This window comes from Penaeus japonicus, unplaced genomic scaffold (assembly GCF_977035675.1).
Source record: "Penaeus japonicus unplaced genomic scaffold, GWHDUDI00000001_assembly GWHDUDI00000005, whole genome shotgun sequence".
Taxonomy (NCBI): domain Eukaryota; kingdom Metazoa; phylum Arthropoda; class Malacostraca; order Decapoda; family Penaeidae; genus Penaeus; species Penaeus japonicus.
The window spans coordinates 10,457,514-10,472,513 of NW_028234407.1; the positions used below are offsets into that span (position 1 = coordinate 10,457,514).

A 15,000-nucleotide genomic window follows, 5' to 3' on the forward strand; every position below is an offset into this window, starting at 1 on the left:
GTCTGGACGTTGTTGTAAATAGAAGGTATCGTGCTTGTTCGTTTGTGCTGTTGATCCTCGGATGATACGATAGAAAACCACAGGGTTGTCCTCTATACCAGAGCTGTGGTGGTATCGATGAGGCAGAGTGGGGGGACAATGGTGACAGGTTAGGTTCTCAAATACTGTAGTCTGACAGCAATAAAGTATGACAGATTAGTTGAATTTTTCAATATTTACATTTCTTTTCTCAAAATTTGCATCTAAAATTTTCAAAACCCATTTCTATCTTAAAAAAAAAACAAAAAAACAAAAAATACATGAAGATTCTGTATACTACTCACTCACAAAGCTAATTCATTTAACCTAATCTATTTCATTCCTATATCTAATGTAAAACATCCTTTCTTGATAAATTAAGTTCTAACACTTGACTCCCTATTTGATGCCTATGTATTTGACTATTCTTGAATATTCTAGTTGACACTAATGCTTTAAGCAAAGATGAAGCTATATATCTTAGATACTGTAAATGCAGCAATTATTCTGACACACTATAACTTGAATGTGCTGCATTAACTACACTGGTTCTAATTCCGAGAGAGCAACTATAATGCATCGGAGTATGAAAGTGCACTTCCTTCTCAGTGAACTACAGTGTGCAAACTACTAAAGCCTAAAGTGTGTGTCTGTTATTCAGAATGTGCAAAAAGATCTTCTGCCACAATTGTGCTGTACATTTTGTCGCTTCAAAATCCTAACGATCCAAGTCCCAAGAAATTGTCAAGGAAAATCCTCTTGGCCAAATAATAGAAGAGAGGCTAAAAGTTTCCTATGACAGCCGCTTCTACACTTGGAAGATGAGAATTTAAAAGCGACGATGGTGAGACCTATTACTTGATATGTGAGGCCAGATCAGGTGGGTGCATCTTCTATTTCCACTCGCACGTATTTTGCCGTAACTGGTGCTATTGAAGGCCAAAAACGATCTTCACTAAATAGCTCCTGTGAATGGAATGGCCGCCCAGCCTTTGTCCAGCCTAATGAAACACTGCAGACCAAATCCTCAGCAAGTGCTACAAACTACCCGAATCTCATCCGATGACAAAAAGGAAAAAAGCAACATAATAATAATGTGAAAACAACCACCACAGGTATCCGCTTGCAGGCACAGTCACGGTGAAAGAAACAAACTGTCACAACACGAAACACTGTGCTCTGCCCAATTCACATTTATGTTGCCGAACTCAACATAACACATCTATGTATTTTTGGATGAGGAAGAGGCGTTATACTTTTGAAAGTCACTGAGACCCTCAAGCCCTATGCCTAATGCAGTAACATCTAGAACACTGCTATCTAACTCCGGGCTATGGCTAAAATACTTTTATTAATTAAAACAAGGAAACAAAACAGACTGCTTACTTCCATAGCTATCCTAAGTTATCTCACATAAAAAAAATAATAAAGGAGTTTTGTATATGTTAATCAAACTAACATGTGAAAATCTTCATTGTGGTGTGGATGCAAGATTAGCACAGTCCATTCACATAACAACTAGCTATCATTGGTCAAAAATCAGACAGTGATTTAAAAAATGTAAAATGTTTATATGAAAAAAATAAATAAAAAGGAAAAAAAAAACATGCTGTCTGTCTGTACCAGTCTTGTGGGAATACAAACAGTTATGGACATTCCGGGGGCACATTCTCATTGTACATTCATGGCTATTTCAAATGGTTCTCAGGCAACGTTCTCGGGTAAAATGCAGGTTTAGAAGCATTCTCTGTTGTAAAATCATAATTCCAAGTCATAAATAAAACCATCATCAAAATCCTGTTGATGGTCTATGAGGTTAGGCTCCTGACTACTAAAAGTGCTTAAAATCATTCCTAAACCTACAGCTATTGTAAATTTGCAAAAAGTAAAGATACAAAATCACAAAAACAAGAAAATTAAAAGGTATATTGTCTATGAAAAAATGGGTTTTGTAAATGTGTATATATATATAAAAGTGAAAAATTAGTAAAAGGGAAGAATAGTCCTAAGCAAGTTGAGGAGAAAGTCAGGGGGAAGAGTATTGGCATCATGCAAGGCTGATCATGCTAAAGGATCATGCAAATGTTACGTGCTATGGTGGACATGCATGTTTGCTGAGGCAGGGCTTGGGAGCAACGGGTCAGCGTGCCAAATGCTCCAAATCTTCAAACAGCCCGGATATCTGAAGCAGCACACCACACTCAGTGCTCACTTTGTACCTCATATTGACACCGAGCATCCTCTTGAATGCAATATTCCAAAAAGGTTATTATCATTTTGAGCGTGATAATTTAGAATGCACATGTACTTAACAAGAGTAGTGCTGGTGCCAGCATGAGTGAGTGTGGGGTGCCTGCTGGAGCAGACCATCGCGTGCGGGGCAGACAGGCCCAAAGGGTCTGGTCGGGCAGCACAACAGACCTGGCCTTCACTGAGATAACTCCTGCCCCTACTGGCAAGTTTTCCTTGATGTAAATGGGGCCATAGATGGACTGGGTCCATACAGGAGGGTTGTTGGCGCGATCCACTACATCAATCTGAACGTCCACCGTGCGAGACAGTGGAGGGAATCCACGGTCCTGAGCTACGGCGGTCAGCCGGTACGATTCTCGCTGTGCACAGTTGTGGAGAGAGCGAACATTAGGGTTAGTAATGTTAGTGTCTCTGTAGACTCTCTAAACTACCCTTAGGAGACTTTAATGGCATAAACAAAAAAATGTTTTAGGGAAAAGAAAAATTCTGCCACAGGTTAAAACTGCGCTGAAAACTATGAAAAAAGAGTGATACACTATAAGCGGCAGAGAGAGTGCTGCAGGGGTCGTGGGTGTTAGTACAGGTGTGTTACCCCGGCCCAGCCCAACGAATCCCCTGACAGCACAGCAACACTAGCTAGTAATCACTAGTGGGAGCTCGGTGGTCACTACATGGTGGCAATGGAGTGGCCTGGCGGGGGGGCCTTGGAGGAGAGGTTAGTGGCCCACTAGAGGCCCGCCTGCCATCTTCCACCACCCACTACCAACCTGGCCTTGATGGAGTAGACGGTTTGTCCAACACTACTATTCTCTGGGATGGTGATGGGATCATAGACTCGTTGATCCCACACCGGAGGGCGGTTGGCTCGGTCCACAATACTGAGACGTACTAGTACCTCCGAGGTGAGGGGAGGGTGTCCCAGGTCCGTGGCCATTACAACCACTTCGTACTCCTCGCGCTAATCACACATACAACATTCACCACATCCGCCACACGGGGGAGAACGAGTCACAAGGTCAAAATCAGGGTGGGGTAAAAAAAAATTAAAAAATGTCTCAAAACCTAATGGATTAAGACAGCTCAAAATATCAAATTTTGGACATTAAATTAGATTAAAAACTGAGAGTAAAAATTATGGAGTAAAACATGAGTACACAGGGGATAAAGCACAAAGGGGGAGGGGACGTGAACACAAGTTTTATGACAAACAGCAGATTTCTCAAGGAATAAGCTCATACAAGTACCACGAAAGGGAGACATACTGACATAATAACAAGTACCCAGTTACACTATCCAATATCAGCAATTAAAAGTCTAGGGACCTAATGTAGCTTTTTGCATTATTTTAACCCAAGTTTAATAGCCTGTGGGAGCTATGCAGTAAAGGTCTCTGATCTGTATTAAAAGAATGGTTAAATATTCATAATTTGTCACAAAATGTTTTGTAGCAGTTTGTTACTGTAAGTGGGGATTGCTGTAAATGTTGGGATAAAAATAAAGCTCTACTTTGGATAAACATAATCATCTTTTTTGATACTTACTGGCAAACATTTACTTACAATAGGCAGACATGACTTGAATTAAAATGGTAGAAAATAATAAGTATTAATTAAGAGACACCATGTCATTTTGTAGGCAATGTCAGCATCAGAATATATTAAAGGATCATCAGCTGTTTGTACTCTATATCTGAATTTATCAAATGATTAATTATCTTTGAGGTTAATTTTCAATATTCAAGGAAAACATAAAACAGCTTTATCTGTTCAAAACTTCTAAGCAAAAAAAAAATTGTAGTTTTCCTTTTAGCATTAAAAAAGTAAGAAAAAAAAGACAGCTTTCTCACAGCTCACACACTCCACACTGGTTATCAAAATGTTTAGTTAAGCAGCAAAATCTGCTATAAAAAATAATTGAATACATTCAATGGACATTAACATGCACAGTTAATAATTCAGATTTCAAATCTCACCTACTTTCTTCAATCAACCTTAATTTAATAAAAAAAAAATCCAGATCATACTCATAAACATCAGTGTAGTTGTGTATTCATGGATTGGAGTATTTGGATTGCCTGCTTATGTGTTTATTTACTTATGCTTTTAAGTGAGCATTTGTTATGTGTTAACAATCATTTATTTGTGTTTTCTTGTTTGGTAAGGTGTGCCTTTTAAGTGAGCATATGGTATGTGTTAACAATCATTTATTTGTGTTTTCTTGTTTGAAATGTGTGGTGGTTTATTTAAGTGTTATGAGTGTGTGTATGTATTACTTAAAATAATTAAATAACCATCCAATCATTAGATTCATTATCCAGATTTACCTTCCATTCGGGTTCACTTCTGCTGCTGTTGTGTAAAAATACCCTCATTCACTACAAGTCATCTTTAGTTAATCTTCTAACCGAAACATTTACTATGACCGGAATCAGCAGTCAGCTACCCTAACGCTTCGGTCGGAATCATACTCACGTCCAGAGGTTTTTTCAGCACAATCCAGCCTGATTCTGGCTGGATCTCAAAGTAGGACAAGTCATCAGGATTTGTAGCCATTGTTAGGTTGTAGATGATGGCACCGTTGTTGTCTGCATCCTCATCAGAAGCCGAAACTCGAAGGATGTTTGTTCCCACATTTGTGTCCTGCTTGACATTCTCAACATATTTCTGCAATGAAGATTATTAGCTCAATGAATAATTATTTTATTAACTGTTAATGAGGCAAAGATTGGGACTTTTATCTTCTGCTTTCGTTGTTTATTAAAACAGAAACTTACCTGACGATCAAATAGTGGAGGATTGTCGTTAATATCTGTAATTTCTACAGTGAATGAACAAACACCCTCTAATGATGGGTCTCCATTATCTGTTGCCTTTACTGTAACAGACACAAACTTTCCGTCTTCACCTTCACGGTCGAACACTTTGTTGGTGGTTACTTCACCTGTTTCTGTGTCAACAGTGAATTTTGTGCCCTTCTGATTTGGTTGCTGCACAATGCTGTACCGAACCTAGAAAGAAATTAAATAACATCAATATAACTACAGCACTTTTTAAATCATTGGTCTATACTATCAACCAGACTATGATCATTAGATAGTTTATAGTTGACAAAAATTACTCCAAGAACTATACTCTCATTAGTATCCCAGGTTACCAAGCTCCATACCTGTCCATTCACACCCTTATCTTCATCAGTTGCATGTACAGTTATTACTGGAGAACCATTAGGGGCAGATTCTTCAACCTTGGCATGGTATGAAGCACAATCCTTGAACACTGGTTTGTTGTCATTTACATCCGTGATAAATACAACGACAACAGCAGTGGATGTATGACGGGTTTGCTGGCCACCTGGACAGCAGTTTCCATCATCTACAGCAGTAACATTCAATTCATATTTGTCTCGATCTAGGGAGATTGGGCCGTTGTGCAATCTGATGACACCAGTCATTTTTTCAATGACGAACTGACCAGAGTTACGATTAGCACCAACAAAACCAAAATCAACATTGTCTCCGTCTTTATCTGAAGCCACAACAGTCGTCACAAGTGTATTTGGTCCTGCATTTTCATCTACATTTGGAGTGTACACTTGCTGTGAAAATTTTGGTTCCTCATCGTTCTTATTCTTGGTATAGATACGAACTGTAGCAGTTCCAGCCTTGGCAGGTTCACCTGTAAAATTTTGATGGTTACTTATTGTTTTTCTTTTCAATTGCAAGTGAAAATAATAATTATCTTCAACTAAAAATAAAGAAAAAGTCATGATCCACATACAGAGAAAAAAAACATCTAAATGTAAATATATATATTGAATAATTTATATTTTGCATTGAAATTTTAAATACATACCTCTGTCTGTAGCAGTAACAACAAACTCATAATAGGCATTGTTGTCATCAGCATCAAGAGTCCTTCGATTATATATTATGCCCTTGTTGTCCACTCGGAAGTGATCATCAGAAACACTGTAAACAATCTCTGCATTTGTTCCAGAGTCATCATCTCGAGCTTTGACCTGTATTATGAAAAGAACAACATAGAATTAAAACATTACTAAAATATGGTGATAGCTATGTTATCTTTATAGACCAGTTTACTGATGATATGATGCATTTTCCAAGACACCTTTACAGATCAGTTCCATTTGCCTTGTAAATTCACTACACAGAAGGCTATTTCATTCCAGTTAGCTTGCATCACTGCTTTTCCTTCAAAAACAGATCTTGATCAAAGTTATTTAGCAGTCTAACTCTTCTTAATACTTTTGCATCCTCTATTCTAATATCGCAAAATATGCAGTAGCTACATATGTTCTAACAGAAGAGTCACATTGTCAACAATGATTTTCCTGCTCATATACCTTGAGTATGGAAGAGCCAATGGGTATGTCTTCATCAATGTTATGTGCCTGGTAATCCGGAAGATCAAACTTGGGTGGGTTGTCGTTCACATCCGTCACCTTGATGGTCAGCTGTAAGATAAAAGTGAAGATATCTCATGATTATTTGCATACTTCATACCCATTTCAAAACATCTCGAACTCTGAATTGTAGGTCAGTTTTGCAACTTAACAGTAAAATAACAAAAATAAGAAGAAACTGTGCAAGATCTTGCATGTCTAAATACTTTTTTATGCATTATGTATTGCAGTTACAAAATGAAAATGAGACTTTAATAGCTTCTATTAATTTACTTACATCAACAGATGTGGAAAAGCCACCAGAATCTTCGGTTGCAGTGATAACTAGCTGGTAGATGTGAGGTTGACGCACATCTTCAAAATCAAGCTCCTTGGCCAACTTAACAATGCCAGATGTAGGGCCAATGTTGAATGTTCCAGCTCCCTGACCCTTAGCCTTCAAGGTGTATCGGATCTCACGGTCAGCAAAGGATTTTGCTTTTACTGATATGATGCTGAAAAATGGATGAAAATTAATACACATTTCTAACAAAAAGCATAACCAATATTAATATGGTCTAAAGGTAGATGTTAAATATATTTTTCCTTAACCTACACTGGACGGGTGGTACAGTACTGTACCGGTCATTCAAAAGCCCAGTGGCCGGGGGGCACAGTATTGTGCCAGCCATTCAATTGATTTAGGCCTAATAATTCGAATGCCCCGGCATTGGGACATTCAAGGCTAGAATTCCCCCGTCGTGGATGGGTTAAACAAGTTTTGACTTGATTCAATATATGATACAACCTATATGTTCCCAATAAAAATTATATATGACCTAAAAAATTGAGAAGCAAAAACAGTAATTCATCCCTCTAATGCAACACTAAGTACACATTAACAGTCAAATGGATACTTACTCTGAATCCTTCGGAGCATTTTCAAGGATGGTCTTCTCATACTTTGGCAGATAGAACTGTGGTGGCCTCTTACCACCCACTATGGAAAGGCGTTCCTCAGGTGTGGCTTGGAAGTGTTTGTCATCAATCCTTCCATTCTGATCTTCTGCCTTCACGTAGAGCACATACTCCATGTCCAACTGAAACATCTCAGATCCACGAGTTCGCACCACACCAGACTTCTCATCCACTTCAAACCTTCCACCAGCTGCAAGACAGATTGTAAAGTAAGTAATGACAAACTAATATCTGATACACTGACAAGCTACACTTAGCTTCTTAAAACAAAGTATGAAAAAATATATATATATAAAGAAAATAACCAGGCCTAAACATCACAACAAATTAATGTACAGATTGTCAAATATTCATTAAGCCGTTAATGACGGATGACATGTTTTTTCGTCATACATGACGCTGGACCTCTTGCAGGACCTCTCTATAGAATGATGGCACATAGCAAGTTCCTGACCTCTTGGTCTAAAGTACCACAGATGAAAGATGTGTAGGCATAACGAGAGGAGGAAGGTGACTCACACCATGCCCAATGCATACAATGTGCCCCTGTGCCAGTATGGATGCCTTTAATTGTGGCACTCACTGTCAAAAGCACAAATTTCCTTCCTCTTCCCTACTTCTTCATTTTGGATGGTTATAAGTTTCATGTTCGTTCGTGACAGCACACAAATGCGAAAAAATAAAGTTGCTTTTTGTCCTCCCCTAAAACAGCAATACTTTTATCACATCGAGTATAAAGAAAAAAATGAGTTGATATGGACCCTGAACTACAATTTTAGTCAACTGCAGAATTGATGGAGCCTGTGATATGACAAATATAAATTTCTAAAAACACTAAAACACACAAAAAAACAAAATACAAAAATGGCTCTAGCTCTACAATGAGGGACTAACAGGGAGTGGGAAAAATCAAAATATGTTGCAGAAGCTGCCTTGCTTAGAAATAAAACCCATCCTGGAGACAGTGTAAGCAAATCTATCCCCCGTTGGCAACGGGTTAAGCAGTACAATGACATATAATACTTTGTTTCAAGAAATTCATTATATTCTTAAATGTTATATTAGTTTCAAGACCTTATTCAGTTACTTCAAGAATGACTACCACTTCAATGCCTCCTGACCCTTTATGAGCTTCTATTATGCAAATGCTATGTAACCTAAGGTCATTTAGTTTCATAGGATTTTCACTACTACCCTCCCAAACAGAAAAAAAATAAAACTTATAAGCAAGCAAAAGTCCAAATACCTGCTTCTAAGTTTCAAAAATAGGCAACTAACTTTAACTAGCATAAAATGTGAAATGAACTTTGATGATGAGAGACTGCCATCAAGGAGATAACAAAGACGGGGAGCTCCGCTTAATTTCCTCTCTGAGACTTCCATTTGTTTGCTCATCACTCCAAGGGGCTGCTCCTCTAGTTCATATACTGCGCGAGTCCCTTGCTTTTGCCTCTGATTAATTAGACCTGCCCCTTCTGGCTTTACCATAAAGGAATGGATGGAAGCTACATCAAAAATTAAGCCAAGCCTATGAGCAGTAACTCTTTGAAAGTCTCATCAATATTACTTCCACTACATTATCTTCTTTTTTCTATGAATAAAGGAAACTAAGACCAAAAATTCTGTATTTTCTGCCTTCCCTTTCTTCTGCTTTTACAATTGTAAAGTACATGTAGCATGACATGAATATTAACTTACTTCGATCTCTGACAAGGAAATAATGAATGTCATGATCCTTGTCAGGGTCCCGGGCCTGTAGGGTGAAGACTGGTGTGTTTGGGGCAGCATTGAGTTTGACAACTGCCTGCATTGGAAGGGGACGATTGATGAAGTATGGAGGCTCATCGTTGATGTCCGTAATCTGGAGAATGACACGCTGATTGTCTGTATCTGCAATGAGGAATTCAATATGAGAGGTCAAATTATGACACATCTTCAGTGCTAATAAAGTAATATTTAATTAACATTCCACTGATGTGGATTCAAAATGCTTATTTGCTGTTAACTGTAGCCATCTTTAGTATATGGCATCAGTTCAGTTGTATGCAAAATGTGATATTCTTCTCTTTTTTATTACAATCTTTGCTAATCAATACAAGTATTCCCTGAAAATATGATATAAATCAATAACATTTTACATTTCATCCATGTAAGGTAGAACCATGGATTAAAACAAAGTTCTCCCAATTTATTATGACTCACTTTAATTTACTAGAGTAGATAATTATGATACACTGAACTTAATATACCCTATCAAACTGGAAAATGCTAAATACTAAATTGGAGGGCAACTGTGCATCTACTAAAATGTACACTGTATAAGAAAATTAAGATATTTCTATGTGACCATAACACACAAGATTACAATAATGCTGCTAATTCTCTCACTACTCAGAAAGTTTCTAGTATTTACAGCCAAAGTTTAATTCACTTTTTAAAATTTATTACTTCATGAATTTTGCTTCAAAAGGAGCTATACCTTGAATGTTCCATTTACATACTAAATCTAAATATAATACTCTGTGTTGTATCATATTTAATGGAGGATAAACCTTATGAAAGTGATGATATCATATAAATGTGCAAGATTTATACACAATTAACACACAGCAAAAACATAGCAAGTGCTGCTGTTTTCAATATATGCTTAAAACATAATGTCCTAATATATTAAACTTTAGCTATTCACAAATCATACTTACAACTGATGCCTGGTTTCCATAAACAGCATCAAGTCCATGGTGGCAATAGACAGAGGGGTAAAAGAAAAAAAATGTTAGTACCATCACCAAACAGTTACTACAAGACTTAAAGAAGAGTAATCATATAATATCATAAACACACAGACACACACACACAGACACACACACACACATATACATATATATATAATATATATATATATATATATATATATTATATATATATATATATATATATATATAATATATATATATATATATATATATATATATATATATATATATATATATATATATATATATATATATATATAAACTGTACAAACATTCATCATAAAATGCTTCTACACATAACCGTGACATCATAACACATGTACTCATGTTATCTCTAATAGAAGTGTACAATTCACATGTTTTATTTGTATCCCATTACTCTCCTACTCAGCTTTAACTCCTTTAAATCTGAATGTTAACCTTATAATCCTTCCCCCATCCTTTTCTTTCATTCCTCACTAGTTTTTCCATTCTGTCAGCTATAATTCCAACTCGGTTATATAGTTTGTATCCTTACAATATTCTTCTCCTTTTTTATTTTTTACATTCTAGGTTCACATTTACATACATCAAACAGAGACCTAATGAATGTGAACACTATTTCTGGCTCTAATGAAAGGAGCACCCACAGTAAAAATAGCTCTCGCTAACAATAAAGTGTTCATATTAAAAATAGCTTTTAGTCCTTTCATAACACTAAGCTTGGTGAATCGAGATGCCCAAGAACAGACTATTCTAACACCTTATCCCCCCCATCATAACCTTCACAAAACATTCATCACTCCACTGCAGATCTTTAGAAATGCTGCACCTACACAAGAGATATTTAGACATCTCTTCCAGCCTCACAGCCTCTTCTGATATGAATCCCAATGCACTCTTGATGCAAACTTCCTCTGTAACCACATAGACAATAAGTTTTTGCTATACCCTTATAAACATTCATTCAACTTCCACTACATATGATTTATCTCCTTAAAATCGTGCATGCATTTTGTTAGTATTGGCAGTCACACAATAGAACAAAACAGAGCAAAAGAAACAAAATACAAGTATAAAACAATGGACTTCAATGATGTCAAATATCTGTTCTTAGTATGAGATTACTTGAGAAAATTGACATGTGAAATTAATTCCAACATAAATGAGAGTGGGTTTACAACAATTGTTCAAGACACTGATGGATTAATATCTCAAGTTATAGACACAGGAGTAATTACAAACAAAAAGTTAGAAACGATGCAAAAAAAAAAAAAAAGAAATGTGGTCATTAGTAGGTCAGGTCAATAGCAAGTAGCGTCTTTGTCACATAAAGTCAAACAATCGACGATCTTATTAATGCGAGAGCCAATGCTACTCTGATTTTCCCTTTTCCAGTGCCTGTCAAACTAATCTACGTCAGCAACCAAATAAGCTTCGATATAATCAGCGTATCCTTCCATAAGAACCAGAATCTAATCCGTAAGTAGTCAGAGACCAAAATCTGTGAGATTTTAAAAAATCTCTTGAAATCCTAACACGTGATATCATCACATCAAGCAGTCCCCGGGAGTGAGCAGCGTCACCACTATTGATCTGTAACACCGCCACTGTCATCCTCCCACACCATCTCCCCTACTTTGTCACGTCCACATTTCTCTCCCGTTACTACGACCTTTCGTTTTCCACAGGAAGCGGCCCTACTGCCATCACCTTTAATATTCTCATACAACATTACCCCGCCCCTCCTTTCTTACCCACGGAACCGCAATCACACCATCTCCCCGCACGTCCTCACCAGATACCACAATCACCTCTCCTAAGCTTAACGCAACTTTCGCCTCTTGGGATACCATATCGACCGTTGAACACGAGCGTTTTCTCTGCAAAGATCATGTGCCATCTCTAATGCAATATCTCTTGGCCAGACCCATCAATATCCGCCATATTTATTTTCGCAATTGGTCTATCGTATATTCGTTTCCGGATACAGAAGATCTGCCATGATCTACCTAAAGTCAACTTGGGTCACACTGTCCGGGAATCAATGAGTTGCATTGGAAAGTCTTTCCTTGCTTGCTCTAGCACTCTCCCTTCTTTTCGGCATTATGTCCTCCTACTCGAGTTTCTAGTTGACCTACCATCAAATAAAAACTTTCCTTTTTATACATTCGCTTAGGTATAAAAAAGAAGCGTCATGTTCGAATAAAAATAAACGGAAAAAACAAGAAACATTCCCGTCTGCCTATGGCCTATATCTCTCTCTCCCTGCGCTTTACAGTAACCCTTCCCTAACCCTACACCCATACCTCTCCGCAGTACCACAACTGCAGTACTTCCCTATAGCTTCCCCTCCCCGTCCATCGTCTCTCACCCCAGGCAGTACTGTGCTATTGATCCCCCCACGCATCCCCCGCCCCCTCTCCCCCGTCCGCGCGGAGGAAGACAGGTCCCCAAAAGGATTCTTCGTAGTCGACACATCCTCCTCCACCCATCCTATTGCAAGCATCTTCCACGACCTCCACGGGATGGATGGGTGGAAGTCGTGGATACGGAGTAAAACGTACACGAGGCTCGCGTAGGCCGAGTGCCTAACCCCCCCCCCCTTCGGTTCCCCTTCCCCCGTCCTCTCCTCCCCACGCACTCGGCTCTTTAAGGCAGAACTATCACTGGGTCGGGACACAGCAGAGCGATGGACAGAAAGAACATACGCTACCATGCCCTCCTCTGACACACGCCCCCCCCAACTCACTTCTACAACTGCACCCCCACGCTGCCATGCCCTCCTATGACCCAGGCCTCCCCCCCCCACTTCTTCGCCGTCAGGTTGCGCCAAAAAGGCATACAAAATGCAGGAGGCACACGAGGTGCCGCCGAAATACATCAAATCCGACAGATGAAAAAATAAAGAAAAAAATAGCTGAAGGTAGGAGAGTAATGCTACTGGACAGGTAAACAGTGTCCATGACAGTGACTGTGGGGGAAAAGGATGGTAATCCCTGTCCTGTCTCTGTCTATGTCAGACAAGACGCTGTGTTCCGAGGCACAAAAAAAGCATGGCATGAGAGAGACTGCTGCTTCCCCTGTACCTTTTGCACCTTTTCATTCTTTCATAGCAGCTTTCCCGCAGATAGGAAAAAGACATTATACCGTAAAAGACTTCCTAAGTATCAAATATTCCACAAGGATTATAACATAATTACACTTACATAAGCAAAGATTGCACGGTAAAAACGAGGCTCAGCACCTTTAACCATGGAACTTCCCTTGCCCCATCCCGCAGCGACCTACACCCACTCAGGCATTTTTCTCAATACACGACTCTAAGAGTGGAAACAGGATTTCTTCCCTGCTTTTTAAAGGTAGTACTAACGTCTCAGAAGCCCTGGCACTCGAGGTCTCCCCTACCCCACCTCCACGAGAAACCTCATAGAAAACGTTGTTTAGTATTGATTCCCTTGGGGGACTAAACCATTCCATACATAATTTCCTATTTCCTCTTATACAATAATCAACACTATAAACAAAAAATGTCCTCACGAACGACTAAATTCTAGTGACTATTAACACCATTAAACAATATTACAAGATATGAACATATTTTTTGTAGTTAACGTCATCAATAGTGAGTTGTAAACTACGATACGCCGGCACTTTGGCACGTACAGATGCATCGTACTCTCTCATACTTTCTATCTAGGTTATTTACAATTCATTTTTTTCATCTAAATACTTATGCATTCGTTTGTTTGTTAATACAATTTAGGAATGAGAGAACGTTTGGAAAATCGCAGATCATAACAGGTCCGACAATACGTGATACTTCTATCTATTGTCATCATGAATATATTTCCGTTTTTCCTTTAAACAAAAATGGATAAATTCATTCATTTAATGTAAAATCAACAAAAAATGGCTAGAAGTTAGAAATGAATTACGATTTGTTGTTTTCTTCCCGGGCAGAACATGTTTCCGAGTTGGCTAGACCGCGATTTTCTTCTGCGGGTTACGCTTTTAGGCGGAAAGAAAGAGGGAGGCAACAGAAGTTAAAAGGAAAATGACAGGGGGAGGAGAAGAGCGGAAAAGGAGGAGGGGGAGAAGGAGAAAGAGAAAAAGAAAGAAGACGGGGAAGGAGGAGAAAGAGAAAAAGAAGAGGGGACAGCTGAAGGAGAGAGGGATGAGAAAAGAACCGAAATAAAACAAACGTGATGCTGAGGGAGGAGTAGGAAACACAAAGATGGAGCAGTTGTGGAGCGAAGAAAAATATTGAGCGGAAAGTGGACGAAGATATTTTTGCATGGAGGAAAGAATACCAAGGATAAACCCGTGTGCTGCTGCCCGGAGGCTGGAGGTGAAAAGTTGACGCCGAAAGAACAAGAGCGTCATCAGACGAACAATCCTGACCCAAACCAGCTTTCATTACCTAGCCCTTCATGTGCATATATACATACATAGACAAACAAATACACACACTGTGTGTTGTTTATAAAATTCAGTAAATTCAATTACACACACACATTGGACAAATGCACAAACAAGGGATTAGGACAAACAAACGAATAAAATAAATATATTTCGATATAAAAGTACATAAAATCAACAATAACAAATTAAC

At 38.4% G+C, this 15,000-nt stretch overlaps 1 protein-coding gene across 13 annotated transcripts in view; it reads right to left on the reverse strand.

Moving 5' to 3' along the window:
- Window positions 1-15,000, reverse strand: part of CadN (neural cadherin) — a 304,767-nt gene that overhangs the window by 130,115 nt on the left and 159,652 nt on the right. For 7 of the 13 annotated variants that reach the window (XM_086536978.1, XM_086536980.1, XM_086536981.1 and 4 more), the window contains 10 exons: window positions 9,349-9,540; window positions 7,594-7,840; window positions 6,971-7,187; window positions 6,634-6,744; window positions 6,123-6,288; window positions 5,437-5,945; window positions 5,045-5,278; window positions 4,743-4,934; window positions 2,440-2,630; window positions 1-103 (listed from right to left, as the gene is read on the reverse strand). The exon at window positions 1-103 is cut by the window's left edge and continues 87 nt beyond it. In XM_086536978.1, the coding sequence (XP_086393104.1) occupies window positions 1-103; window positions 2,440-2,630; window positions 4,743-4,934; window positions 5,045-5,278; window positions 5,437-5,945; window positions 6,123-6,288; window positions 6,634-6,744; window positions 6,971-7,187; window positions 7,594-7,840; window positions 9,349-9,540 (2,162 nt within the window). Of the gene's footprint in view, window positions 104-2,439; window positions 2,631-3,038; window positions 3,230-4,742; window positions 4,935-5,044; window positions 5,279-5,436; window positions 5,946-6,122; window positions 6,289-6,633; window positions 6,745-6,970; window positions 7,188-7,593; window positions 7,841-9,348; window positions 9,541-15,000 lie in introns of all 13 variants that reach the window. The other 6 variants (XM_086536983.1, XM_086536982.1, XM_086536979.1 and 3 more) reach the window with 1 other exon arrangement.